The sequence below is a fragment of the Dermacentor andersoni genome, chromosome 2 (assembly GCF_023375885.2).
Source record: "Dermacentor andersoni chromosome 2, qqDerAnde1_hic_scaffold, whole genome shotgun sequence".
NCBI lineage: Eukaryota > Metazoa > Arthropoda > Arachnida > Ixodida > Ixodidae > Dermacentor > Dermacentor andersoni.
The window spans coordinates 15,534,114-15,560,255 of NC_092815.1; the positions used below are offsets into that span (position 1 = coordinate 15,534,114).

The 26,142-nt window shown below is 42.9% G+C and overlaps 1 protein-coding gene across 2 annotated transcripts in view; it reads right to left on the minus strand.

Moving 5' to 3' along the window:
* LOC126542902 (protein FAM117B-like) overlaps window positions 1–26,142 on the minus strand; it is a 172,298-nt gene that overhangs the window by 21,026 nt on the left and 125,130 nt on the right. Inside the window, exons 1-7 of one of the 2 annotated variants that reach the window (XM_072286354.1) lie at window positions 25,019–25,103; window positions 9,487–9,647; window positions 6,499–6,585; window positions 4,898–5,122; window positions 2,785–2,853; window positions 2,128–2,284; window positions 656–794 (exon numbers count right to left, since the gene is read on the minus strand). In XM_072286354.1, coding sequence (XP_072142455.1) covers window positions 656–794; window positions 2,128–2,284; window positions 2,785–2,853; window positions 4,898–5,122; window positions 6,499–6,585; window positions 9,487–9,588 — 779 coding nt within the window. In that variant the 5' untranslated portion in view covers window positions 9,589–9,647; window positions 25,019–25,103. Of the gene's footprint in view, window positions 1–655; window positions 795–2,127; window positions 2,285–2,784; window positions 2,854–4,897; window positions 5,123–6,498; window positions 6,586–9,486; window positions 9,648–25,018; window positions 25,104–26,142 lie in introns of those variants that run through there. The other variant, XM_072286353.1, reaches the window with a different exon arrangement.

Below are 26,142 nucleotides of genomic sequence, written 5' to 3' on the forward strand. Positions count from 1 at the left end.
GCTACTGAAAAATGTTTCTTTAGAAGTGCACATGACACTTCCAAATTACCCGCCTTTCATAGACATCTGAAATTCCTAAATAGAAGGCAAGGGCCCATGGTGCACTCTCCCCGTGTAGTGTGCAGGAAAGTCTAGATGCAACAGATTATTTTACATCATAATGCCACCCCGGCTCTCATCAACAGGCTGAAAGCCAAGTAAATTTAGTTATAAGATTAGTTCGGCACGTGATTATAACAAATTCATTATAACTGCTGCATCATCCGCACAGTTTATTATATATCGTAGGCATCTTTATTACACCAACAATGCAAATAACGTCTGATCAACCATATTCAAAAAGCGCCCAGAAGCAGGACAAACTTTGATTCAATGGATCATACGTTGTATAATATGCAAATGTGTGTAAACTAGCGGCACAAATAGTTGTCTTCAAGCAAGTGCATCATCATTTGTAAAAGCACATTTCTAAAGCGTTTACATTACAATATCAAAGATCTGCTCTAGCAGCTCAGGTTCATTGGCATTAGGACCCTAATGTTGAGGGGAAGCTGGAATACTGTCTAGTTATTTGCAACAATGCACAACATCTAAAAAGAGCCACTTGCTTATTTTCCCTAGATGACTCGCTTTTCTCGGCCAGCTGTACACGTACCTTCCTTCGTCAATGATCTTGACCTTCTCACAACCGTCGGGGGGCTCCCTAGTAAGGAACTTGTTGATTTGTGGGCTAGTTCCCAGCTTGCTCGTGTGACCACTTACTTCCAAGTCTGGGGAGGCACTTTTATCACATTCTGGAATGAAAGGTCAGAGTACTTTTATGCAAGACAGTTCCAGTCATACTATTCATTGTAGTATTCAGCCATGCAAGCACCACCTTGTAGCAATGACAGCAAAAATTTAATTGTGTGGAATGTCATGGGTGGTGGAAAGAACAGCTCATGATAAAGTTTCTGATAAGGCCACAGTGAAAGTCATTCTAGGGCTGTCTGCAGACATTCTTTATCTGAATTTTTGTGACACAAAGCTGTTTCTTACTGGTGAAAGCCAGTCACATGTACATCACTTGCTTATGCTCAGCAATGCAAATCTCTATTGTAATGTCAAATGATTCCCATCATGTTGTTTATGCCAATATCAAGCATCATAAATAAATTGCACATAAGCAATTTAAGAAGAAAACGAAAGCACCTCGTCCAGCTTTAAACTTGGACGCTATTGTCTTGGAAACTGCTGCTTCAATCAATTGTGATATCAGAACATCAGCGGCACGCAGGTGTCACAAGAAACAGCGCGTGGCAAAACAGTTTTCACAGTGCACTATGTGGCGTGTGAGACAGACAGAAAACAAAGAAGTCAAACAAAGGCACAAGACAAAATGCAGGAAAGGAATCAAGCAGATGTACAAGTGGCAGTTCTCCAAAGTTGCACAAAACACACAAATGTGGCATCAGCGCACAGTGATAGTTGAGAAATTGCACCGAAGGCAAACACTAGAAAGTCTGATCCAATGTCAGTGCACAGCTGTTAGTAATGAAGTTGATTGATAGGAAATGCTTGAAAATGCCATACAAAATAAGCACCGAGCTATTAAAAGAGGGAAGTGAAGGGCATACTGCTGACACGTGGTAGTCACATGGTAGTGTTAATGGCGAAACGAATTTTATTGGGCGAACCTGTGCCCAGAAAAACAGGCTACACTCAAAGGTCAACAAAAGCAGCAAACACAGTCAGCGATCGTCGAAAATCTGATCTATGAATCAAGCGCATTGGCTTTTACACATGAGTCATTGAAGTTTCCAGAGTACTCGCTGGTGCCCGCGTGTCTTCCAGAAAGTTCTACACAATTCGCATGACACATGCAATCAGATTACACAAGCTTCAGCGACAACAGACAGCAGATACAACCATCAATAACATTCGAGAAACTTCCGATACATGCGGGCGTGCCCCGTGCTGTGCGATAACATTTGTTAGACGATGAAAAGCGGTCACCCGGTAAAGATAAAAACAAGTACACATGTCGCTGCACAACATTGGCACAAAGGAGAGTGCCGCGGTTCCACCTTCACACTTACACAGGAAACCGAGTTTCTCACACTGCAAGTAATTTCGGCAGCATCTTACCTAGGCTGTCAGGACGAGAAGAGCTATGGCGGGAAGGACCGTCAACGAAACCATTGCTGCCATCGCTGCCACTGGGTGTCTGGGTGTCCACACTGCAGGTGTAGTGAAAGAGCTCTGCTATGGGTGCTCGGTGACCTTCTGGTGTAGGGCCCATCACCTACGGTACAGGAAAAACACAAACAGGTTCTTTGTATTTCTGCATGCCATGCATAGAACCTAAACGTAGCTATCACACCAGTGGGGAGCACAAAAAAGAGACAAAAGGGAAGCAAGATTGGAAAATGCAGCCAGTGAGACTCGAGCAGTAAATACGAATTCATTTGCTCGAGAGCAATCCGTACCGAGAGCTGGCTCCAAGCAAAAAATTTTCACAAGCTTGTGGCACATAAACCGCATTGAGAGATAATGTAAACAATACAGTAGTTAGGATAGGTGCCATAAATTATCTGTGCAGCAGTCACAGTTCAATACCCGAGCAAGCTGCCATTATCTGCAACATCAATGTACAAATAGCATAGGTCAAGGTAATTCAAATAAGGTGCAGCTGTGAGAAACGAAATTGCTACTTAAAAATGACACCTCAAACACTTGAATAAGTGCTTCATATATTATGTGAACCACAGTTTTACAAACAGAATAAAGAACATCATTGCTTACCCTTTCCAATTCAGCTTCATTTTCTGTGCCCGATCCAGAGATGCCTTTCAAAACGAGGCGCTCGATTTCCTTAAAGGACATGAGGGAAAATGCTTTCAAAATGAAGTACACAATTCTAATGAGCATAAATCCTTCTAATACACTCTGCTTAAACAGGAATGCCTGGTCATTTTGTGACATATTTTTGCATAGGAAATAAAACCTTCCAACTTTACGGAACCTTTCATCTAAGATCTAGGAGAAGAGTTTGCTTCATTATGTACCACAGAACAAAGAGGGTATCTCCTGCAAAAGAAAGCAAGGTGCATTCAAAAAGAACAATGACCCTGAGAGATGCACTTCTCATCACACATTATCAACGGTGGTCGAACAAGGGATGTCTCAGCTGGGTACAGCATTTCAACTTTTTGACAAGATGACTTGCCGAAACACTGACTCGAGCTGAGACATCCCTCATTTGACTGCAGTTGATCACTTCAAGTCCCTCTTTTCCTGTGAACCTTTGTCCCGATTGTCACGAGGCATGTCATATACATGTAGAATATACACTTGATATCAGACACACATTACAGAGTCCAATGTATGCAGGTCTGTATGTAACATACCGTACATGTATCTTTGACTTTGTGCAGCTAGGGACAAGGAGTATTTAGAGTAAATGTTGCATTTACAAAGTGGAACTTGTCGCAGCCCAGGTACACTGCCTGTATTAGGATACAAAGTTGAGCTAGTTGGTAAGGAGTAATGCAAAAACTAAATATGAATGGGGCAAGAAAGAAGACACTAACGAAACTCTACATCTGTCTTATTTCTTCGCCCATCCTTGGACTGCTTTCTTATATGGTTGTAATGCCTATATTTAACTGGTACACTATGGCACCAAGGTGAGGCTTCAATGAACTTCTGGAATGGGAATTGTACTCCTAAACCTGAAGTTTGAGATTCTTTTTGCAGGCTTGGCCTACAATACTACATCCCTGCGATGACACAGGTGTACATTTTCACAAACCTGTAGTCCAAGTGTACAATACAGAGAGCAAAACCACAAATATGCTTGGACAAAAACATTTACTGCGTTAATAAGTCATGAATTCCTTGTGATAGATCTTGCGGTACCCAGTGCGGTGCAGTTATTTATTCATTTTTTCACTACAAAGTTCAGGGAATGCAAAATAGATACACAATATCAATGGCGCTGCACCTTCAAATTATGTTGTAAAGGGTGGCACACAGTAATAGATGTCAACCAATTTTGTTGCCCGAAAGTGTTCTGCCGGCTGTACCATGCTCATGCCACCACGAACCGCACACTTTTATTTTCCTCATCTTCTAATGTCGGCAGATATGTGCGACTATTCAGCCTACCGACCAAGGGCACTACAATGTCTTTCTTTCTTTTCTTTTAATGAGAAAGCATTATACGGCTCATGAGATGGAAAATCTGGCATTGATATGACCACATGATGGTTCGAAAAGGCTACGAACCCTTGACCTTTGGTGGGAATCGAACCCACGACCTTTGGTGTTAAATTAGGGTAAAGTTAATTAAGGCTGGTTAATTAAGATATTAAGATATAGTTAATTAAGGCACTCAAACCCACAACCTTCGTTGGGAGTCAAGCCCTCTACATTTGTTGGGAGTCACACATACGACTTTTGGTGTTAATTAGGTGAAGTTAATTAAGGTACAGTTAATTAGGACACTTGAACCACAACCTTTGGTGTTAATTAAGGCAAAGTTAAATTAAGATGACTGAAAGAGCATAGGCATCGCGTGGTGGTTGCAATGATTTGGAAGAGCCCAGGCACTGCGTGGTGGTCGCAATGCTTTTGCATTCATTCACGTAGGGATAACTAAGTGCCCTTCAATTTGAGACTAGTGTCACCTCTCATTTGGGCCTAAGTGCCAGTGGGGACTGCAAGCTAAGCAAGCAACCTTTTCCCACAAACAGAGTTTTGAAAGGATGCCTTACCATTTTAAAAGCTGACTAAGTGTTACTCCATAGTGTGCCTTTAAACATAGTTTTGCCACATACCTGCTTCCTTTCGTAACCTTTGTTAACTCTAACCAAATTATACAAACATGCAAGCGAAGTATATTATGTGAAAGAACCTGGTTCAGTCCCTCCACACTGTTGCGCATACGGGGAGCTCCCGGAGGTGTCCGCCCTGGCCTAGCCTGGATGGGGATGGGACCTGAAGGAGGCGGGGGCGCCACCGAGGGGGATAGCGGGGGGGACAAGGCTGCTAGCCCCAGCTGGTGGTCCCCTTGGACAGGGCTCCAGCGGGGCGATGTCCTCCCACCCTGAGCCGTCCGTTGTAGCCGCTGACGAATGTACTGCGCAACATGTGCGTCTTGAGCAAACCAGGTGGCTGCTGAGAATGGCAACTTCGAACATATTGGTATGTATCTATAAAGCTATTGTAAATAAGTTGCACGTGACATGAAAATACCTTCATTATATTCAATATTCGATAAAAAATATGACTCCTTACGCATGGGTGGTGGTGAGAAACATTCTACTTTCCCTTAATTGTCTACAATAATTCGTTATATCCTTGTTCGTTATACTGAGGTTCAGTTGTATATGACATTGAGCAGGTCTGACATTTTCAGTGAAAACTTGCATTATTGTGAGCACCTACCACCTACCACCTATGATTCAGGTGAAATGTTGCAGATCAAAACATTGAGGGGAGCAGGATAAGAATTCCAGCAGCTTCATGCTCAGTAATAATAGCACTGTAGTTGCCACTCAGACATGACATTAAGATCACAATGCCAACCACAGAGGTAAGAACCTGCCACCAGGATGCATGAAACTCTGTAGCGACAGTGATGCAAGTGGTGACAGTGAGTGGAACTGCTGTGGCCACCAGTGTACACTTGTCACATTGCAATAGAATGGAAAGAAAAACACTCCCACTACAACACAGGGATCCAACATGGTGCTCAAACACTAGGCCAGCAAGCACCAGGGTAAGTACAGAGTGTAGGACATTGGGAAATCATGCGGTATTCACTCCTGGTTTAGAACTTCACATGCTTCTAGACAGGACCTCTTTGAAGAAAGGAATAGTAACATGGCAGAAAGTTCTGTAGGCAAGGTTTTAAAATGGCAAGTGAGAGACATTCAATTCAATGTGCTTCAGGGACCCATTCACGAAAAACGTAAAAATTGGACAAGAAAGTTTGTGCAACATTGATGAACATCTTGTATTACAATAAGCAGGTGCAATAACACAGGAGAGCACAAGTGTGCTTGGTGGTGGGCTCATACATGCCGGACATCAAATGAAACTGTCATGTGGCGATTACATCATTCTGTAGAACTACAATCATAACATTATAGCGAAAGTAAGTCAGACAATTCTCATAATAAAGCTTCCATCTGCATATCTGCGAGGAAAAAGAGACACGACATGTCATTCCAATTACTGTATTCTTTAATTACTGGTCCCTAGTTACAGAAAAAAATGTACTTGAGCACAATGACATGTGTATGGTGGCACGACCATGAAAATTTGTGTCCGGCAGCTATTATTTATTCAGAATGAGAAGCCTACAACTCAGTAAGGTCCAGCCTAGTTAGGTGCCAGCTTTCTTTTGCAAATTCACGAAGACAGCTGTGACTGCTCTAAAGTGAGATTTGTCGTTGTGTTCCTATGATCAAGAAGTGTGACATTGGCCATGACCATAACAAAAGTGCTCACCTTCATTTCTAGAGAGTCACCCTGTGGCAAAGCAGCTTTTTTCTGAACAAATTTTATCCTCTCCAATTCTTTCCAGTCATCAGGAGTCTGCAAGTTGAAAAGCAATAATTAGTCACCTGTGTTGAGTCTATGTTCATATTCATGAGAGTAAGCCTGACTAGCTGCAGAGCTCATAAAAGTGTGGTCCTGTTACCAGTGAACAGGACCGTAAATTAGAGCAGCCAGTGGTAGCTGCTAGGAAATCTGCAAACTGCCATTAGCATGCGATAGTTGTTAGGGTGTTTTATATATTGAGCACCCAAAGTTAGGGGATGCAAACTGCTGGGCTTACAATATAATGCAAAGGATCTACAATGAAGTTTAGATTTAGTTTAGAAATTTAGATACAAATTCAATTTGGTACGCTATTTCTAAAGCTGCCTATTTCCTTGTACTGCCAAGAACCACAGGTACAATAAGAAGTTTGTATATTCAGTAGTTTGCACGCAACTACAATGGGGGAATAGAAGAAAGTTGATAAGTTCAAGTAAGGGTTTAAGCACACAGCTTTAAAGAATGTTCCCATGCTATGATATGAGGGGAGAGGCCTACAAGGCATTAGCAGAATGAAACCATGAGGATGAGAAAGCAATGAAGGATAGAACAGAGACAATGGCATGAATAATAAAATCATGTTTGGTACCCACAAGAGGCACTCATCACTATGTTATATGTATGTCCTCCCCATCATAATTTTCAAAAAAGCTGTGCAGTATTTGCATTAAATTTCTGTATGTGCAAAACTAGTAGACTAGCAGTAAAATTTGCTGCCAGAAAGAAATGTCCCCAGTGCAGACAAATAATTCACATGGCATTTTGTAATCTCTGAACGAGGTTGAAGACTATGTGCTCCAGTAAACTAGTATTTGTGAAAAGGCGATGAAGTAGTCACTGCTTCACACAATGCATATTTCATATCGGTGACACAGTAATTTTAATTTCAGATTAACTCCATTTTTAAAACTGTCAAAATACTCGGTAATCTGCTTAGATGTAAAAATTTTAACTCAAGACAGTGAACACAGCCAACTGCTTAAAGGAATGTTTTTGGCTGAGAACCAATAAGATAAAGCTTACTGCCACTACGTGCATGGCATTTGCGTGAGTTTGACAGAGGTTGGCCGGACTTTGTCAGATTGGCGACTGGTCTTCAGGTCCATACGGTAGCTGGTTGGGATGAGAGAGCTTCAGAGAAAGTCATGCCCAACCATCTGCAGCATGTGTATTGGCTGCTAAGCTACTCATAGATGTACTATCAGCATCAAAAGATTGCAACATTTCAAAAAAGAAAAAAAAAAAAGATAAATTCTCTCAATATGTAGCCTTATAGCCTCAATTACACTCTGCAACAATTTGCATGACGAACACAGTGGCACATTCATATATAACCAGCACGTGATAGCAGGCAGAAATTCATAATTCTCGTGGAACCCCAGTCTTCTAAACTTCTGATTATACAGACATCTATACAGACAATTGCGAGTCCAGTCAGTGAGGCTAGGAAAGGTTGTCTCCAAGATAACAATAGATGCACTTGCCCCTTGTGGATCTGTCAGAGTTCTAGACCCATGTACGCATTCAAAGCAAACAGATTTAAATAACTATTCCCCAGCAGACGGGCAGGCATTGGCACTCAACATTTGAAGGTGGTCTACCTCCCGACGACTGGTTCACTGAGCCCAATGCTGTTATGCTTTAGTCTGCTTCAGTGATTTGGTGACAAAAGAAAAGGCGCGCATTCAGTGCTACGATGATGTGGCTTGCCTTTGACTTGGCCATGGAGAACTTCCATGCACAACCTCTTTTATTTAATTCGAGGTGGGCTGTCTTAAGGCATAGTAATAAAAATAATTGTATAATAAATAGATGCAACATCAGCCGCACAAAGTTAGTGTTTATAGGTGTTCAGTGGAGCTGCTCAATACACTCCTTTGAAAGCATATACAGTAAAGTCAGTCGGGCTCATTTTATCTAACACACAAAGAAGTAGCTGCGAGTTTGATACAGAGCATACCACTTTTATATAATTTGACCAGTAAAACACCATCCTCCTCCTCCTCCTCCTCCTCCTCCTCCTCCTGCTCTCAAGGCAAATGTTCTGACATGAAAGCATGTGCTCTTCTATTGATCACATATATGGACCCACGAGTATCACAACAGCCTACGGACACGCATTTCCTTCTTTTTCTTCCCTTCCCGAGGGTTTGTTGGCAGAGAATGTCATGGTTAATGACACTGGAAAGTAGCACACAATGTCGAAGGAAAAGCTATTGTTTTGACCTTGATATTTCTTCATGGTGGACGTGGTAGTGCTGTATTGATGTGAGAAAGCAAACTTACACTGTCATTTCGCAATGTGCATAATGCTATGTATTGTTGCTGGAGCTTCACATACCGTACTTTCCGGACTATTAAGTTGCACTTTTGGATAAGTTACAGCCTGCACTTTTCACAAGTGCCAAAGAAAACATTTGTTTATACGTCGCACCGGTGTATAAGACAACTATTTTAGCTAAGTCGGCATGATTAAATGCGATTATGCATGCTTGTATAATCATCACTAAATGCTGTACTTACGCCATTTCAGTGCACAAAATTTCAGTAAACAAAAATTTGATGAGCCACAATTTCTAGCAGAAAAAAACTTCAATGGACATTCCTCTTAGGTGCAGAAAATCATCATTTATTGCAACTCCCTCGAAGCTATCGAAGGCTTCGAGGGAAAAACTGTGGGATAAAACATTTTCGAGGTGCTCAACAGACTTCAGACAAGGGGCTTTACAAACCAGTGCCAAAAGTGCACACACTTTGTTTACTTGTAGTAATGAGTTAAACTTAAACTCATTACTGCATGCAAACAAAGTGCGTGCAAATATAGATTTGCTGCAATACAGCCCCTCCCACCCCCCACCACCACCACACACACACAATGCAAAATGGAAGACGTGCCTGTGTGGCCCTGTCAACCATTGGGCGGCCGCAGTAGCTGTGCAGATCTCGCGGCCACTGAGCTGACAAGTAGATGGCGTCCAGAGAGGCTGTGCGCCGCATGAGCCCTCCGAGCAGGCTCAGCGGCTTGGCTTTGCACTCGGCAGTGGACAGACACACACCTGCCGAAAAACAAATGCAGTAATCATTAGGTATGTTGGTGTGGCGCATAATGCAGATCTGTATCGTTCCCAATCATGCACTTCGCCTAGCGGCATAAGCATGACACGTACAATACTACGATGACTGCCCCTTCTTAAATATGTTTTTTTTTTCGCTCGATTACTGGCAAGGAGCATATATAGTGAAACCTTGTAATAACAAAGTTGAAGGGGGAGTCAGAATTATTTTCCTATATCCATGACTTCGTTATATCCACTATTTCATGTACTGCAATATGAATCCCTATGGGCATTTCAAAGGGGAGTTTCAGTTCCTTCGTTATAACTGTTATTTCGCTGTATCCCATTTCGTTATAACGAGGTTTGACTGCAGTTACAAAGCTCTCATTCTGTTTTGAGGTCATGGTGCATGATCTTTTCGGCAGTACAAACGTGCCTGAACATGACATAGCACCAGAAATAATTTATAAGGAGAGATAATAATGGTACTCCTGCAGCCGGCTTGAAGAACTTACAAAAGAACCATGGTGCCAGCTGTTCTTAATTCACATTTAATTTACATACGATGGCAGCTTTTGCACTTAAGAGGAAGCTTTAGCATGCCCAATGGCCCCTGTTCAAATACATGTAAAACACAGAAATGAGTTTATGAGGCAACCCTTGGACCACTTTGAATGAAATTTAATTGTTGCATTTGAGAGAGAAAGTTAAATTCAAGCGACGGTTGGAAGAAGAATGTTGATTTAGGACATAGTAAATTTTTTACAAATACTGAAAATTGGAATGTTTCGAAAACACAGAAGCACAAAGTTTACAAATCCGTAACTCCGTGCCAAGAACAGATATTGCAGCATTGTAAACTGCGCCCGTTAAATAATTCAAGGCAGACAAATTTTATATCTAAATTTACAGCTTGCGTAAGTTTGTTGCTATGTTTACAAGGGTTTTACAAAAGTTTTACTCACATATATTAGTGGCATATTTCAGAGCGGTGTATATTACATCATTTTTGTCCATTTCAGATATATTATTAGGTGCAGTTTACAGGATTGTGACGTCCTTTTTCATACATCGTTTTCCAAACTTCATAGTTGCATTTTTCTCTTTTTCACAATTCTCAACAATCTTTATTTAAAAATCTGACATCCTAAATAAAACATTTGCTCCTAACAATCACAGTGTTTTAACCTTTTCTCTTAAATGCAACAACCCTTAGTAAATTCGGTGCCACGGTTGCCCAGAAAAATGATTTCTCCATTCTCATGTATATAGACAGCAGTGCCCGAGAGCTCCCTTGATCCTAACAGCAAATGTAGCCGTGAGGCTGCCAGTCGTGCTGCTTCAAGAGAGCGGTACGGTATAACAGCTAACCAAGAAATGCTGCATTAACTGACCCTTTAACAAACTGCAGCCATTCACATTTGTTATGTCTCCTGATGACAGCAAATGCAGACAAGCAGAATGAGGTCTCGGGCAATAAGCGACACATACTGCAAGCGAGAATATGTTGTTTTCACATCTAAAAACAAAAGGAAGGCTATAGTGCAAGTATGAGTGCTTTTAAAAGATATTCTTCATCGACGTCATCATGGCTGCTGTCTTGGGGTACTAGCACGTAGAGAAGTTGCATAAACAAGGAAGGTAACAGCAGAACACAACAGACACGTCTTGCACCAAGTTACAATTTGATAACAGGGACAACTTAGTGAAAAGCAGTCGCTCTCAAAAAGCAACACAATGTATGGGGAGCTGATATGAAGCACTGACGTCGCCACTATGTTTAGGGTTTGGGTACCAGCATGGTGAAAAGCTGCTTCTGTTAGGTCACATAAACGCTATATTATAGCAAGTTGATGCATGTCTACAAATCCCAGCCTTTTAATACTTTACATATTTTTATAAAACGGCTCTGAGCGTATCAAATGTGCCATTTTTGCAGAGTTGTAAGGCGAGACTGGCACACTTTGCTAGCACTAATAATGTGAGTTTGGGAAGACATTACACAAAATTCGTTATCTCATAATCATGTCACAGTTTCGACACCGTAAAACCCCCGAATACTTCAAATAGAACTTCAACGCTTAATCTAGGCAATATTATAACCCAAGAGCGCCGGGAGTGCGGCAAAGGCTGCCACAGTGCCAGTGAAGAAGCGCATGATGAAGTTTGAATGATGTTATATGTCACGGCAGCTATTGATACAGCACATCGCAGCACATGCGTGTCAGGCAAAACATTCAGGTTCAAACTCCATCGTGCTTTTCATCACGGGCTGTTTCCGTCTGATATGATAGTGGGGCTGGCAGGACTGTTTCACTGCATTCGGCTTCGATATATTGCCTGTGTTGAAAACCAGGAAGCGGAGCCGAAGTAGAGAACGTTTTCTTTATTCGACGCTAGCAAAAACAACTCAAGAAATGCGCAGGCACGCGCTCGGCTCCACGCTCGCTTCTAACTTCGGCTTCTTCTCATTTTTTTCGGAGCATAATATTTAACAGCTCCCGGCCGAAGAATTTGCGTGTGCTTGCTTGTTTCTTTTCAAGACGGAGCTTGTCCAGCAGATTCTAGGTGGTACAGCATCTGTACCGGTCTCCGCAACGTGTTGCCACTAGAAGTGCGCACTTTGCATGAGCGAACTTTGCCGTCGCTGCCCAGAAATAATTCAGTCACTTGTCCAATCTTCCACAATTGTCTTGGCGAGTTTAATTCTTTTATGAGTACTATGTCTCCAAGCTTCACTGATTCTGAGTGTCTAGTTTCATTAATGTGAGCTGAACGAAGTTCTTGGAGGTACTCTCGTTACCACCGGTTCCAGAGATTGTTTAACACATGTTCTCTGTGTTTCCATCTTCGCTGAAGTAATTCGAGTGACGACGGTGTCTTTTTTGATGCTGTGCTCGACAAGTCTGGAGGAAGCATAGTCAATCTTTGGCCTATGAGGAAATGACTTGGCGTAAGCGGCATTGGTTCAGAGGCTTCTGCATACACAAATGTTATCGGTCGTGAATTTATCATCGCTTCTACTTGGTAGAGCGTGGTCGAAAGTTCTTCAAGGGTAAAGAAACTGTTTCCCAGTGTTTTCTTCAATGTAGACTTCACAGATCGAATGAGTCGTTCCCAAAATCCTCCCCACCAGGGAGCTTGTTCGGTGATAAATTTCCAAACAATCCTGTGACTTCCGAAATACGATTGTACTTCCTGTGATTTCATTAATTCATAAAGTCGCTGTATCTCCCTTGAGGCCTTTCTAAATGTCTTGGCGTTGTCGGAATATACAGTCTTACAAATTCCTTGTCGTGCCACAAATCGTTTAAATGCTAGCAGGAATTTGTCGTAAGTAAGACTGGTGACAAGCTCCAGATGAACCGCTCTGACGACTGCACATGTGAAGATGAGTATATAACACTTCTTCGTTGGTCCTCCGTTATCTTTGTGTAGAAGCGGTCCGGCAAAATCGATACCACTGACTTCGAAAGGTGGAGAGGGTTGAACACGTTCAGCTGTCAGAGGCGCGAAGGACTCCGAGTATGGCTTGCAGGAATATCGTCTGCAGACTGTGCATTCGTGAATGACTTTCTTTACAACCTGCCTGGCCCTCAATATCCAAAAGTTTTCTCTCAGTTCAGTCAAAAGAAAACTGAGTCCAGCGTGTAAAAGTCGTTGGTGTTCCGTCTTGACCAACAGCGTTGTGAATGTGTCTGACGCAGGGAGCAGAATGGAGTGCTTGGAACTTTCCCGGAGGTTGCTGAACTGGAGACGACCTCCCAAGCGAAGAAGCCCTAATTCGTCGTGATATGGTCTGAACCGCTGGAGTGTAACGTCCATTCGGCTGACATCCGGTCCAAATACTTTATCTTGTGTTCGACGTATCCAATAAATTTCAGCCTCTTGTACCTCAGTGGCGTCTAAAGGTCCCTTCTTCCTGGTGTCTGTGTACCTGCAATTTCTAGCAAATCGTTGTATCCACGCAGTTATACGCATCAGTCGGTTATAAGAGCTATAGTCGTTGATGTTTACAATTGTAAGCACTGGTTGAGCAGCTGCTTTCAAACACGTAATTTCCTCTTCTAGGCCGACTGTATCCTGCATTGCTGCTGCTGTACAGTTAGTTTCTTCTATTTCGACTGTATCCTCGGTGTAGCAGGGCTCGTTGATTGTCGTCTCAGTGTAGAGAAAGTTTGGTCCTTTCCACCAAATTGAACTTTGTAAGAGTTGCTCCGCAGTGGATCCTCTTGACAGTAAATCGGCTGGATTTTGATCACTCGGACAATGTCTCCACATGTTCAAATCAGTTAGGGAGAGTATCTCTGTAACTCGGTTTGCTACGAACTGTTCCCAACGTTTCGCTGAACCGCGTAGCCAATGAATCACGATCATAGAATCTGTCCACATAACTGTTTCAATGTCCACTAGATTTAGTGCACGTTTCACTGTTGCAGCTAGTCGAGCTGCAACTAGGGCTCCCATCAGTTCTAATCGTGGCACAGTTATCCTTTGTATAGGTGCGACTCTCGACTTGGATAGTAGTAGCTGAACTGTTGTGGCTCCCTTGAAATCTCGTATCTGAAGGTAAAGCACGGCGCCGTACGCAACTGGGCTAGCGTCACTAAAAGCGTGTATTGTAACCTGCACATTCTTGCCCAGGAGGGTTTGACCAAAATATCTCTTGACTTCCAGCTGATCAACAGTTCTGAGGCCTTTAGTCCACGCTGTCCACTCTATAAGAAGGGACTCAGGAAGAGGCGCATCCCATGTGTATTTCTCTAACCGCAGTTTTTGTATAAATAACTTGACTACCAGCACGAACGGCGCTAAGAATCCAAAGGGATCGTACATGAGTGAGGCGAAGCTTAAGATCTGTCTCTTCGTAACCCTTTGTTCGCTCAATGATTCAATCATCTTCGTTAGTGATGGCCTTAAGATGTCTTTGTCGGTATCCCAAACGAGACCAAGAATCTTCTTTTCTTTTTCTACACTGAACTGTACATTTAAGTCTCTACTATTGTAAAAGTTTCGTAAGTGTCCATCATTTGTCGTCCACTTTGTTAGATGCATTCCTGCCTCTTTCAAGATACTGAAACAATCGCTAACAACTTGCTGCGCTTCTTCTTGGTTCTGTGCCCCGATAACCCGGTTCTGTGCCCCGATTTTGGGAGCATAATATTCAACAGCTCCCGGCCGAACAATTTGCGTATGCTTGTTTCTTTTCAAGACGGAGCTTGTCCAGCAGATTCTAGGTGGTACCGCATCTGTGCCGGTCTCCGCAACGTGGTCACGGCACCATATGTTGAAAACCAGGAAGCGGAGCCGAAGTAGAGAACGTCTTCTTTATTCGACGCTAGCAAAAACAACTCAAGAAATGCGCAGGCGCGCGCTCGGCTCCACGCTCGCTTCTAACTTCGGCGTCTTCTCATTTTTTTCGGAGCATAATATTTAACAGCCTGGATTGAGCATTGAGATTCGATTATGGATATCTCGAATTAGGCATGATTTTGGAAATTCTAAAACAGGAGGTATGGGGAGGGGAGGGGGCTCATTACAATGCGAGTGCCTCTAAATATGCCAAACTGCCCCTTAATGTTCTAATATAGAAGTTAAGTAATAAATTTCAGTTGGGTCTTCCCAGACTGTTATTAGCAGCAAAGTATATCTGCCTCACCTTATAACTCCCATGCAAAAACGGCGCGTTTGTTACTCTGTAACTCTTCTAAAGAAAAATCTGTATAGTCTAAACAAAATAAAGAAGAAAAAAAAAACCTTTTTATGTTAACTTGCAAAACCATCACGTCCTCTGGAGGCAATGACAAAACAAACAGTTGAAGTGACCTTTTCAAAAATATATAGAACCAAGCGAAAGAAGTGAGAATCTTTGAAATCCCCGAGCTTAAAGAGACACTAAAGCGAAACAATAAATCAGTTTAGACTAATGAAGCATTGTTTGAGGACCCTGCAGGCAGTCATTTCAAAAAAATTGTTTGATTATTAGATGAGAAAATGAAGGTCTAAGTATCAGTATTTGAATTTCGCGCCGAAACCCCAGCGCCGGTACGTCAGCATGACGTCAGGGATTCCAAAGTACGTTTTCGCTTTGGGCTGTGTTGGCTGAATGAAGGTTCTCGAAACTTGCCATGTTTAATATTTGGTTCCTTTAGAACGCAATGTAGTCAATCGGTACCGCTATATATAATTAGTAGGCCCTAGAAGATGCCATCAAAATCCAAGACATCACAGCCCCCAGGTACCCGTATTTCGCCACCCGTATTTCGCCACCCGTATTTCGTTCTTGCACCTTTTCTGGCTTACCAAACGTCTTATCGTTGTAAGAGTGGTGTTTCTGGTGTTGTAGAATGGTAATTTACTGATGCAGAAGAAATCATTTTTCACTTTAGTGTCCATTTAATGATGCAGTATGCTTTATAATGTTCCGACATATGTAAATCATTTTCAAGAAAAGTATAAACAATTGAATTTTATGACATTGTTGTAGACCACGGAGAAAGATGAATGAAAAAAAAGAAAAAGAAAAGAATGAATGGCCATTGAAGAAAAATGACACTGGGAAATTAAACAAAATCACGCGATCAGCAATACATTTGTGCGATCCTATCAAAGCATGCCGAAATGTCACTGAATAATGTGCGAATGATGAAAATGCGCCGCAACGCCTATAGGGCTCACGCATGTGGCACGACCAATGTGTTTCAGAAGCAAATTATGTACTACACCATATTACAGAATACCATACATATACATGTACGTTATAGTGTGCTGTTGTTGAAACACATCCAAACTGTAAGAAAAATAGAATGAATAATGAGAATGTCACAACACACCGAGCTAGAGATAACTGTACTTGGCTCTAAGAGGGAGCCATGTTCAGTAACAGTAACTTTAGTTGGTGACTCTAGTTAGTTCAGTAACTCTAGTTGGAGTATGGATAACCTAAGGGAACAGATCTATGGAGACACAGGAAAAAACAATAATAGCAAATGGGTAGAGAAATGCCGTCATAATGAAACACACAGTGCTATGGGAATACAATAGGTACAAGGTGCTCCGGGGTATGTGCCAAGACATATTGGTTCCAGGACTTCCATTTAGAAATGTGGTTGTTTGCTTGAAGTCAGGGGTACAATCAGGACTCCATGGCAACCAAAGGTCAGCGGTCGCATTGGGTGCTCATGAGATGACTACAAATGAAGCTATGCAGGGTGATACGGGCTGGACAAGTTTTGAAGTAAAGGAAGCTCACAGTAAAAATAGGGCTGAAGAACGACTGAGGAAAATGGAAGAAAGTAAATGAGCTGGGAGAGTGTTCAGGTATTTGTACAGGAAAAACATTGATTCACAGTGGAGGAAAAAAACTAGGATGCTTACCAGCAAATATGCGAACAGTTTGGTAAGCAATATGGCAACAAAGAATGTCAAACGCAAAGTCAGAGAGCCTGACACAATCCCCTGGGTCGCGGTAGTGAAAAAGAAACCTGCTATGAGCAACTATCTAAGAGGTAAAAAAGAAATCAGGAACGAAGCAATTTTTGATAGCTCAAAGGGAAGCTCTTTCACTTTTCAAAGCGAGAGCAGGATGACTTAGACCACGTAGCTATAAAACGAGGTACACCAAGAAAAAAGACACATGTGCTTGCTGTGGTGAAGCTAGGGAAACGATGGAACATGTTTTATTAGAATGTGAAGATATCTACCCACCTAGCTGTTGGTTTAGGCTCATCTAGCCTCCTTGAACGCCTCAGGTTCAGTGTTGCTAAATGTCAGCAAGCAAAAGTTGCTAGATGGCAACTTGAAAGTAGCTAGAAGTAGCTAAAAAATCCAGCAAGGAGCTAAAAGTAGCTAATTCTTTTTTTAAGCCCTTTTTTTAACATATTCTGCGTATATAACGCATTTATTGGCAGCTGTATTATTTTTAAACACAGCTCTCAAGTCACATTTTCTTGCAGAAAACCATGCAGAACATGTATGGACAAATAATAAATGTGCTCCCGTTTTGATTCCAATAATTATTTAGGGCAAGCGTAGTTTTCACAAAGCGTCAAGGCTTGCAAACTCACATAAGACAAGCTGAGAATGCATCAAATGCTCTGTAAACATGTAAAAAATGAACTACATATACTTTATGGGTGCACCGAAAGGCCTATGAAATTGAAACTGAAATTCTTAGCAACATGTACGACTGTACAAAAAATTAAAAGAAACAAAAAATTCCTTCGTCGACAGGGAGGACTTCCTTAACAAAATATAGGATTTCTTAGTGCCCATTCTGTACCCCTATGCCAAGAATGTCTATATTGTATTTTGCTGCCATGTTTGCAAACCACATTTAATTACCATGCAGTGGCATAGAGGATGGCCAGTGGTCTGGTTGATTTATAGAAAAATTACACTGCTAGAAGACACCTTAACCAAAATGTTGACGTTGCTAAATTAATGTCAACTTCAAACTGATGAACGCAAAGTTATCACAAAAACACTTGAAAGCTTTTTGGGACGTTGATTTTATTCATAAAAAACTTTTGATGACATTATACACATGCAGACATGTGAAAGACATGAACGCCTGGCAAAAAGGCTCACCATAGTATGATAGTCAAGACCACTGATTTGAACAAAACCTAACAACAGACGTGGTGAAGAAAAAATGAAAAATACATATTTCACTGCGTCACATGTTGATAAGCAAAACAGAATACAATAGAGAAACAAAGGAGAGGGCAATCTTCTGCACCAAGCAAAGAAAACTGTGAAGTAGACGAAGGCTGCGCAGTTCATATGGAATGCAAAACTTTTCAGTGCACATAAATTGCAACATGCCATCAGATGTTTGAACATATCTCAACGAAATTGCACATTTGCAACAAACGAAACAATCTAGAATAACATTTGATACACATAATGAATAGAGATTTTAGCGAAAGTCTAAGCATACAGTCAACCACATTGGCAAACAAAAAGGCACTATATTACATAACAGTAACCCATAACATATGGCAAGGCTGAGTGATAAAAATCTGTTTGCAAACTTGAGAAGAGCAAAACAATTATACCAGACAAGTACAATATACACAGCACAATAAACAGGAAACTTACAATATGCACCATTATAATCTTAAACAAACATAGGAGGGGCTCAGCCTTGAATTTCCTAATTATAAACCCTCACAGGCAGTACAAGTATACAGGATGCTATGGCATTACATAAAGGCAATCAGTCCAGCGGTGGACACCATTCTTGGATAAATATCTGCAGTTTGCAGAGCATCATCCTCCGCCGTTGAGTACGATGCCATCATGGAGATTTTTGCTACCACGTCACTTGGCAAGCTATATTCATGGCATTTTTTTTTTTTGTGCCTCCAAAGCCCATCCCACAAACTTAGTGGCACATTTAGTGTGTCAATGTCCAACCTATTACGACATTTGCTCTTCACAATGTTCATGTCACTAAAGCATCTTTCTACTCCAGTGTTTGAGAAAGGCAACGACAGCACTGTCAGAGCGAGCATGGCCAGCTCAGCAAAGGGGTTTTCATGCTGCGCATCCCTATAAGAACTGACCTCTGCCCAGAAACCGCCAGTTGTATTCAGAGCACAATCTTACGTTCAGCAAATTCCTCCACTGCATTTCGCAAGAGGACACGGCTTCCACAGAAAGAAACTGTGACGCCAATTCCGCAATTGGCTCATTGTGTTGCTCTGTATACTGGGGGTCAGGACTCCTCAAGCTGTTTTTACAGCTTTTTACCTGTCCTCCTCGCAACATTTTTTTGCTGCAGAATAAATTTCAATTTCAATGTATTGCTTTCAGTGCATGCTCTAAAGAGAGGAGAGGAGCCTTTTGCAAGGACTGAATGTTTTCCGGAAGCCGCTGATGCAGCTCGTTGAAGAGTTCCACAGTGAAACATCGAGAGCAAAGGCGCAGCTCCTTTTCATCGTTGCATGGCAAGTATGCATCTTGAAGTGCTGTTTCAAACCGGTGACCAAAGTACGGATTTGGGTCGAGATGCTCGTTGATATTAACTGTTAATACACCGCATCAGAAAGTTGACAAATATACTGTTGCGGCTATCGGCTTCACAATGATCTTCAGATCTTCGAGCAAATTAATCAGGTCTGGTTTTGCCACCTGATAGGATTTGTTGACACGTTGAGAGAGAGATAATTTAATTGAAAGAAGGCAGAGAGGTCGGCCTGAGCTCAGGCGTTCTAGCCTGCTACTCTGCACAGGGGGAGGGGGAACAGGGACATAAAGGTGTGATGAGGGATGATGATGACATAGCAAGAGGGATGCGCAAAGGTGAAAGCAAGTTAAACACTCAATGTTCAATGTTTTGCGGCAAGGTAATTGACGCATGTGAAACTGCATGCTGAAGAAAATGGCAGACGCATCGCACCATAACAAGATGAGGTATTTCGTTTCTCAGTCGAATGTAGACATCAGACATGCTGAACTTCCGCTAAAACCCAGTCCAGCAACAGTACATAGCATATGTATATGTATTTCATGAAGCATCATTGCCATCTAGCAATTTTTGTCTCTCTGGGCTTTTTCAAAAACTTCCTTCAGTTCAGTTCATTAGGCAAGTGTCCTATTTACTGCCGTGTGTTTTGACAACCAGCATGTGTCACAGGCTAGCGGTAGAGTAAGCGGAGTGTCCCTGCGATTTATTTTGTAGTATAAGCTTTAGAATTCCTAGTTTCCTTGTTGAGGAGTGAGCAAATTATCAGTATGTCTCTCACCAGAAATTTTATGTTTTGCGGCAAGGTAACTGACGCATGTGAAACTGCATGCTGAAGAAAATGGCAGACGCATCGCACCATAACAAAATGAGGAATTTCGTTTCTCAGTCGAAGGTAGACGCCACTATTCACGCCCGTCATGACACTTGTGTTGTCTATACTCCAATGCCAACAAGGTTTTGGGGTTCAAACACTTAGACCACAATCCTCCTTGCGATGCGTTCGAGCGATGCGTTCAGCATTGCACTGTTCGAGTTCTTGCAGGTTAAGGAAAGTCGAAATGACCTCACTGTGTGACTGGGATAAATACCCGATGATGACACCGAGGACCTTGACGACAATAATATCAGTCGACTCATCAATCAGAATGCCATACTTTTGTGCAGCAATGTCTTCCTGCAACGATTTTTCAAAATGCGGTCCAAGGAAGTCCTTTATCAGAGTGGAGTTCGGCGTTGTTTGTGCAGACGGCTGCATGCAAGGGTCGCGCGGGGTGGTCAAAAGAGACGCGTGGTTCGACACCAAGACGGCGGCGGGGAGTTATAGCCATTGGGGGTGGGGGACCCGCGGTTTGCGAAGAGCCTGTAAGGGGGGTGACTGTGAGTTGGGCTTCCGCCAGTCGGCTCGCGGAAGTGGTGCCCTGGCCTTGAAGTCAACCCCTCGCTGCTGAACCGCACCATGCCGAGACATTGCGCAAACTGTCCAGATGCCCCAACGGGGCGTGAAAGTGCTTTCTTTGGGGGAAGTGTGTCTTGCGAGGTTGTGAGACAAAAGGGGACTCGTTGCACTGCAAAGGATTTGTGGCAACGGCCTTGACATATTGGAACTCCCGACAGTGTCACCCTGGAGCCCCACTGTGTGCACACTGCACGCACCGCAGTGTGATTGGACGAACGATGGGGTGAGAGGGTTGCTGGGGATGCTTTTAGGTACGTGCGGGGCCGTTGGAAGGGGATTCGGTGGAGATTCGGCTAAGAGAAAGAAGACCAAAATTCTAACCTTTAACTCATAGTTTGATGTCAGTGTAAATAGTTTCCATTCTATCGCTTGCCTATTCTATCTTAATAAACAGTTAACCCCTTTGCAATCAGCGTCAGTGTCTTGCCTACTGTAATGTGACTTCGCGACATGCACAACATCTTCAAGTTTCCCTCACTGACATCGAGGTGAACATCAACTATCAGATTAGTATGCTTTGTGCGGTGAATTTTTATCTTAGACACGACCTGGCTGTCAGTCTCAAACGGATAGCCTGATCTGGCTATCCGCTTGCAAGTTTCTCCCAATTTGTTGATGGTGTTCATCATGCAAAGTTTGACAACAAAAAGAGCAAGGGCAGCTTCTGCTTGCTTCACAGGACTTGGCGTTATACGTGGGATGACATCAGTTATAGCAGGCTGCTGAAGTCCTTTGCATGGCACACATGTCAGGTGTTTTGTAGACGTGGCGTGCTTATCGTTGCTTGCTTTCTTCGCCTTGATAGAACATTTCCAAAATTTGCAAGAAGCCATGAAGGGGTCCTCAGATATTGCCATGAGCCACTTCTTGTGCTTACCCTCTTTAAGCCAGTAGTCTCTGAAGTGCTGTTTGTACATTTTGCTCTTGTCTGCTATGTTGTCTGAGTCTCTAATAATCCTAAATCTACACATATGCTGCACTCTCAAATTACTTTTCGCTATCAGAGCAATGATAAAGAGGACTTACCAACCGCACATAAAAAATGTTAAGTTTCGCCGGAAAGGCGAGGCAGTATTAGTGGTACCCAAGTATGCGACAATTACACGAAGGAAGATTATACCACCGAGAGGACTCAGGCTGTGAAATTGAACTGTCTCCTACTATGAGGTCTTATATATACTATTATGCTGCCGTCACTTCAGGGCTCATTTCTTCAAGGTTGCACAAAGTTTCTTGAAGTGCAAGAAAAAAAAGAGAATATATATATATATATATATATGGGGTTCAGAAAGCTGGTCGGTTTGGTGGCAGAAAAGTAGGGAGACCACAAACAATGGAGGCGGACAAAAACGAAGTTCCCAGTAGTGGTTCAGAAAGTTTGCTGCTGGGAATTCTTTGTTTGTGTGTGTGTGTGTATGTGGAGTTAGAGGGGCAGGTGGGGGAGGGGTTTAAAAACAAGGCCTAATGTATCCCCAAATGCGTGACAAATGTTCACTAGTACACCTGCTGAACCTTCGTGGAGAGCGAGCCATTTTATTGATATTACCAACCGTTACTGACACACGCAAGCGCACTTCCTCGGAATGACACAGAGATTCATTCAGTCGTGTTGCAGCGTTCGTCTTGTAGCTGCATCCTGATACACGAGCACACTTCGCAGTTTTTGTCAGTTGAATTCGAAGCTTGCAAGACACTTTCTTTTTTCACTTAGAGCCGAAATTACAATTCTGTACATACATAGGTAAACCCACTCCACGCTGCTGTTTGGACGGGCGGTTGCTGCTATGTGGATCCGGGGGCAGATCAATCAAGCTGGACAATTTCAGCACGGCAGGCCAATGCACATGTTGAGTGCATGCCAATCAATCAATCACCCTTTTTCATGTTCAATGTGAGAAGACGAGACTGGACAAATGGCTGAAACCGCTTGGCGAGGGTCCTGCCCCATTTTTACAGTCAACAACATGCGTAGCAAACTGTTCCTAGAACAGTGTAATAGACTTTCGAAAAATATTCACAGCTAAGAAGAATCATCCTCACATGCTTTTCGGCACCAAAGCAGCGCTGAGAACATACACCGTGCTAACTAAAGATTTGGCGTTGCGCGTTTAGCCTGCTGGAGCGGAAGTAAATTATAAGAGGATTGAAATTTTAACAAATAAAACGAAAACCGAGTGCATTGGCACGTAAACGCGAGGAAAAAAAAAAAGGCGGCGCTTACTGCGTGATATCAATTCACGCGCGTATACAAACGAAGCGAGAGTCAACAAACAAAAGCGAGCCAGCAATCCTGGCTCGACGCCAGTGTCAAGGTCGGGGTATGCTAATGAACTGCACAGCGGCGCGGGGACGTGTAATCACGACCAGCCAATCGCCTGCAGGCGCGGTTCGCACGAGGAAAGAACTGAAAGAAAGCCGCGAGCACCCTGGAAGACCGCCAGGTACACGCCTAGCGCACGCACAGGGCGTGGGACACTTTGCCCGCGCCACACGCGTCCCGTTCGACGGCGGAGTTTTTCAAAGGGATGCCCCTCGCTGGACAGTCGCGGGCGCCTGCATGCGCCGTCGCGGTTTCCGTCTCGGAGAAGAGACTGGGAGCAGGGGTGTAGTTAGAGATTTGTTATTCTTGAATATATACGGCAAACCATGTGCAGGTATACAAATAGGGCGAAGACACTGGAACACTCGTGAAGATAAAAAGAAATACATAATCAGTAACGTGATCAAGTGGAAGCGACGAATTCCAGTATTTATTCGTATACGAAGAAAGAAAAGAAAGAATATTAGGCACGTCGGTATACACGTGCAAAATATTATATCAAAGAGCAACTCTGGTTTCGGGTATATGTCTCAATGTTAAGGTTTTCAGGTATAATGAAGGTTGCATAATTAGTTCATTGGCTAATCTGTGAACAAAGGAAGTCCAGGAGAATTCTTTTTTTTTTTCAGCGTGACGCGACGAACTTTGTACCACTTGCTACCGTAAGTTCGAACGATTAATCCGACAATGCATTTGAAGGGGTTGCCTACTATACACTCTTAAAACGGCTGCTGCACTCTTTGGGGTGTATACTTGTCCCACAACGAAATTGCAGTCTGCCTTGCTTGCGTTTCCTTTCTTGAAAACTCGGCGCTCGCTACTTTCCTGTCGAGAATACTGTCATGCTGATAACGCGCATGCCGTTCGTGACTTGGAATTAAGTACTCGCAGCGTGAAAGAAAGGAGATGCGGACAAGACAGATAACGATTATCGTTGTGGGGCGAGATACGACCCAAAGAGTGCAATATTGGTTAAGAGTGTAGGAGCCGTGGCGATTCTTTTGGCGCATCTCAAGAAGCCCATCGATGTGTAAACAAAGCCGAAGTACCGGAGAAAATACAACGCCGAGGTCAACCCAATTAACATTTTACGCAGCACTATATGTGCCCTTTGTATCTCGACGCCAAATCCTCCAGAAGACAGCGACATTAAATGCGAGAGCCACGCGCACAAAAACGCCCAGGATGTGTAGAGGTATTTGAGCCTGCATGCATACTGCACCACAGCGTTACAGAGAGGGTGCCAAGCGAAGGAACGAGCAGTCGAAGACGGCAAGAAATTAGGTGGTGTGATGAAATGAGGAAACCTGCAGGCGCAAGTAGGAATCAACTAGCGCAAGGCAGGGGAAGGTCGCAGGAAGAGGCCTTCGTCCTGCAGTGAACACAAAAAATATGACGACGACGATACTGTACACGCAGTGCGGCAATGTGCAAGTCGCCGCGATGACTCAGCGGCTGCTCCATTCTGTACTAACGACAAAGATGTAGTCCTGGGGTCCGATTGCTGGCTGCGGTCGCCGCATTTGGATGCGCGCTACAAAACAAAAGCAGTCTCGGCTACTCATATACTGGCAGCGCCAAATTGGCAGGAGAGCGAACACAAAGTAACGATACATACGTACGCTTGCTGTGTACCGCCTTGAGAGTTCGCTGACGTTTGTAATTCCCTGCTCGTGTGCCATTTCACTCAATCGCTCTAACGCGCGCGCACGCACGCACACAGACACGCGCACACAAAACACGTAGGGGCGGTGAGCTCCAAAAGCTGCTCGGGTACGGCAGGCTTAATGCTGTTTGTGCATTATACGCTCGAGAAATCAAAACGAATATTTCACTAATTAACGAATTTTGCCCAATTAACGTTAAACCTAATTGCTTTACAGCACATTATAATTTGCGAATTGTAACCGGTGACATCAAAAGTCATATCCACTTCGAGCGAGTTCTGAAGACGACACCAATTTCGAGATATGCATTCCCAAAGTTTGCGACGAAATGAATTCCAGTGTTCCAGTAAATTTCCGAGCTTCAAGGCATAAAAAGGCGTTTTGCAAAAAAACTTAAATGGAACTATACAGTGCATTTTTATAGCGAGTTTAACTGCGCTTATCTCAAAATTGGTGCTAATTTCAAACCTATTCCAAGTGGATGTGTGTTGTGAAATCCCCAGCTTCTATTCATGCATTGAATAAGTGCTTTAGGATAATTAATTAATATGTTGATTAGGTAAACAATGTTAATTAGTCAATTAAGCGTTTGATTTCCAGTGTAATGCCCGCTTCTCCTGGAGTAATCCAGCTCAATAAGTAAACTTGCGCTATATGCCATGGGCTATATTAAAAATTCTAGCTGTTGAAAAAGAACACCCGGTGCAACGAATCCGAGTAAAGGAAATGTCCACTGCTGCGCGACCACAGTTCAGCGCCCGGTCTTCATGTCTGGCCACAGCGTTGGCTCCTTGCTGCGTCGAAAAGTAACTCGGCCGCGAATACACGTGATATTGCCGCGCGACTGGCCGCTCGAGGCACTTTGCATGTCTTCTTTCACGCTCGTACAAACGCATTTATGTGGCGAGTATTAGGCAACAGAACGCTTTATCGGGAGTTTTGTATGATGCTCTACGATTTTTTCATCGACACTTTTAATGTAACTCTAACATATGAGAAGTTGTTAATTAATTAAAGCTAATTATGTAATTGGTATGCAAAAAATATTTCAAGTATACCCAAGCGACGGCAAACAACAT